General features: G+C 40.1%; 1 protein-coding gene across 1 annotated transcript in view; it reads left to right on the top strand.

The window, feature by feature from the left end:
- LOC112412832 (gamma-aminobutyric acid type A receptor subunit gamma3) overlaps nucleotides 1-656 on the top strand; it is a 96704-nt gene extending 96048 nt beyond the window's left edge. The window contains exon 8 of the mRNA XM_024764562.1: nucleotides 375-656. Coding sequence (XP_024620330.1) covers nucleotides 375-656 — 282 coding nt within the window. The remainder of the gene's footprint in view (nucleotides 1-374) is intronic.
- Nucleotides 657-942: the final 286 nt, after the last annotated feature.

Below are 942 nucleotides of genomic sequence, written 5' to 3'. Positions count from 1 at the left end.
TGTGGAGTTTTATGTGTGTGTGTGTGTGTGTGTGTGTGTGTGTGTGTGTGTGTGTGTGTGTGTGTGTGTACTCCAAATCAGAAGAGAAGTAGGCAGAACAGGGACTTGAAATTGCAAATACACATTTGAAAATAGGCTTATTCTCCCTTATCAGTAACCCAAGAAATACAAGACTTGCAAACTTCACTGTAGTTTTTCTTCCATTAAATTTGCAAAGACTGAACTTTTCAGAGCAGGAATGAGGGTGGGCATAAGGCATGGCACAGTCCTCTTTATTTATTGCACAGCCATAACCTGTACTTATTGCTTGATACACCTTAGGCTGTTCTTGACTCATCTCATGTTGATATTTGTGTTGTTCTTGTCGCCAGCAGAACTATTCCCTCCTTGATATGAGTCCACCACCACCGGCAATGGTTACCCTAAACAATTCCATGTACTGGCAGGAATTTGAAGACACCTGTGTTTATGAGTGTCTGGATGGGAAAGACTGTCAGAGCTTCTTCTGCTGCTATGAAGAATGTAAATCAGGATCTTGGAGAAAAGGGCGTATTCACATAGACATATTGGAACTAGACTCATATTCTCGGGTCTTTTTCCCTACATCGTTCCTGCTCTTCAACTTGGTGTATTGGGTGGGATATCTGTATCTCTAAATTTTCCTCCTGGTGAAAAATGAAGAGTGTTAGGTTTCCTTCTAAACTTTGGCCCTACCCAGACCAATAGTGATCAATTGGAGTAGCAAGGAAAGATACTACTCAGTTTATCTGAAATTATGTAATACCTTTGAGCAGCGTAGGAGTATGTGGCAAATATTTCTATTATGTATTCCAGGCTCACACACACATGCAGGTTAATGAGTTTTAAAGTGATATTCTTGCTAATCCTTACTGAATCTGTAATGTGGTGATATATTTTCTGGATATTGGAAGCAGCTGAGAA

Source organism: Neophocaena asiaeorientalis, unplaced genomic scaffold, assembly GCF_003031525.2.
Source record: "Neophocaena asiaeorientalis asiaeorientalis breed wild unplaced genomic scaffold, Neophocaena_asiaeorientalis_V1.1 scaffold231, whole genome shotgun sequence".
NCBI classification, from domain to species: domain Eukaryota; kingdom Metazoa; phylum Chordata; class Mammalia; order Artiodactyla; family Phocoenidae; genus Neophocaena; species Neophocaena asiaeorientalis.
Note: the sequence above shows the minus strand (reverse complement) of the source record. Positions and strands in the feature narration are given on the sequence as shown.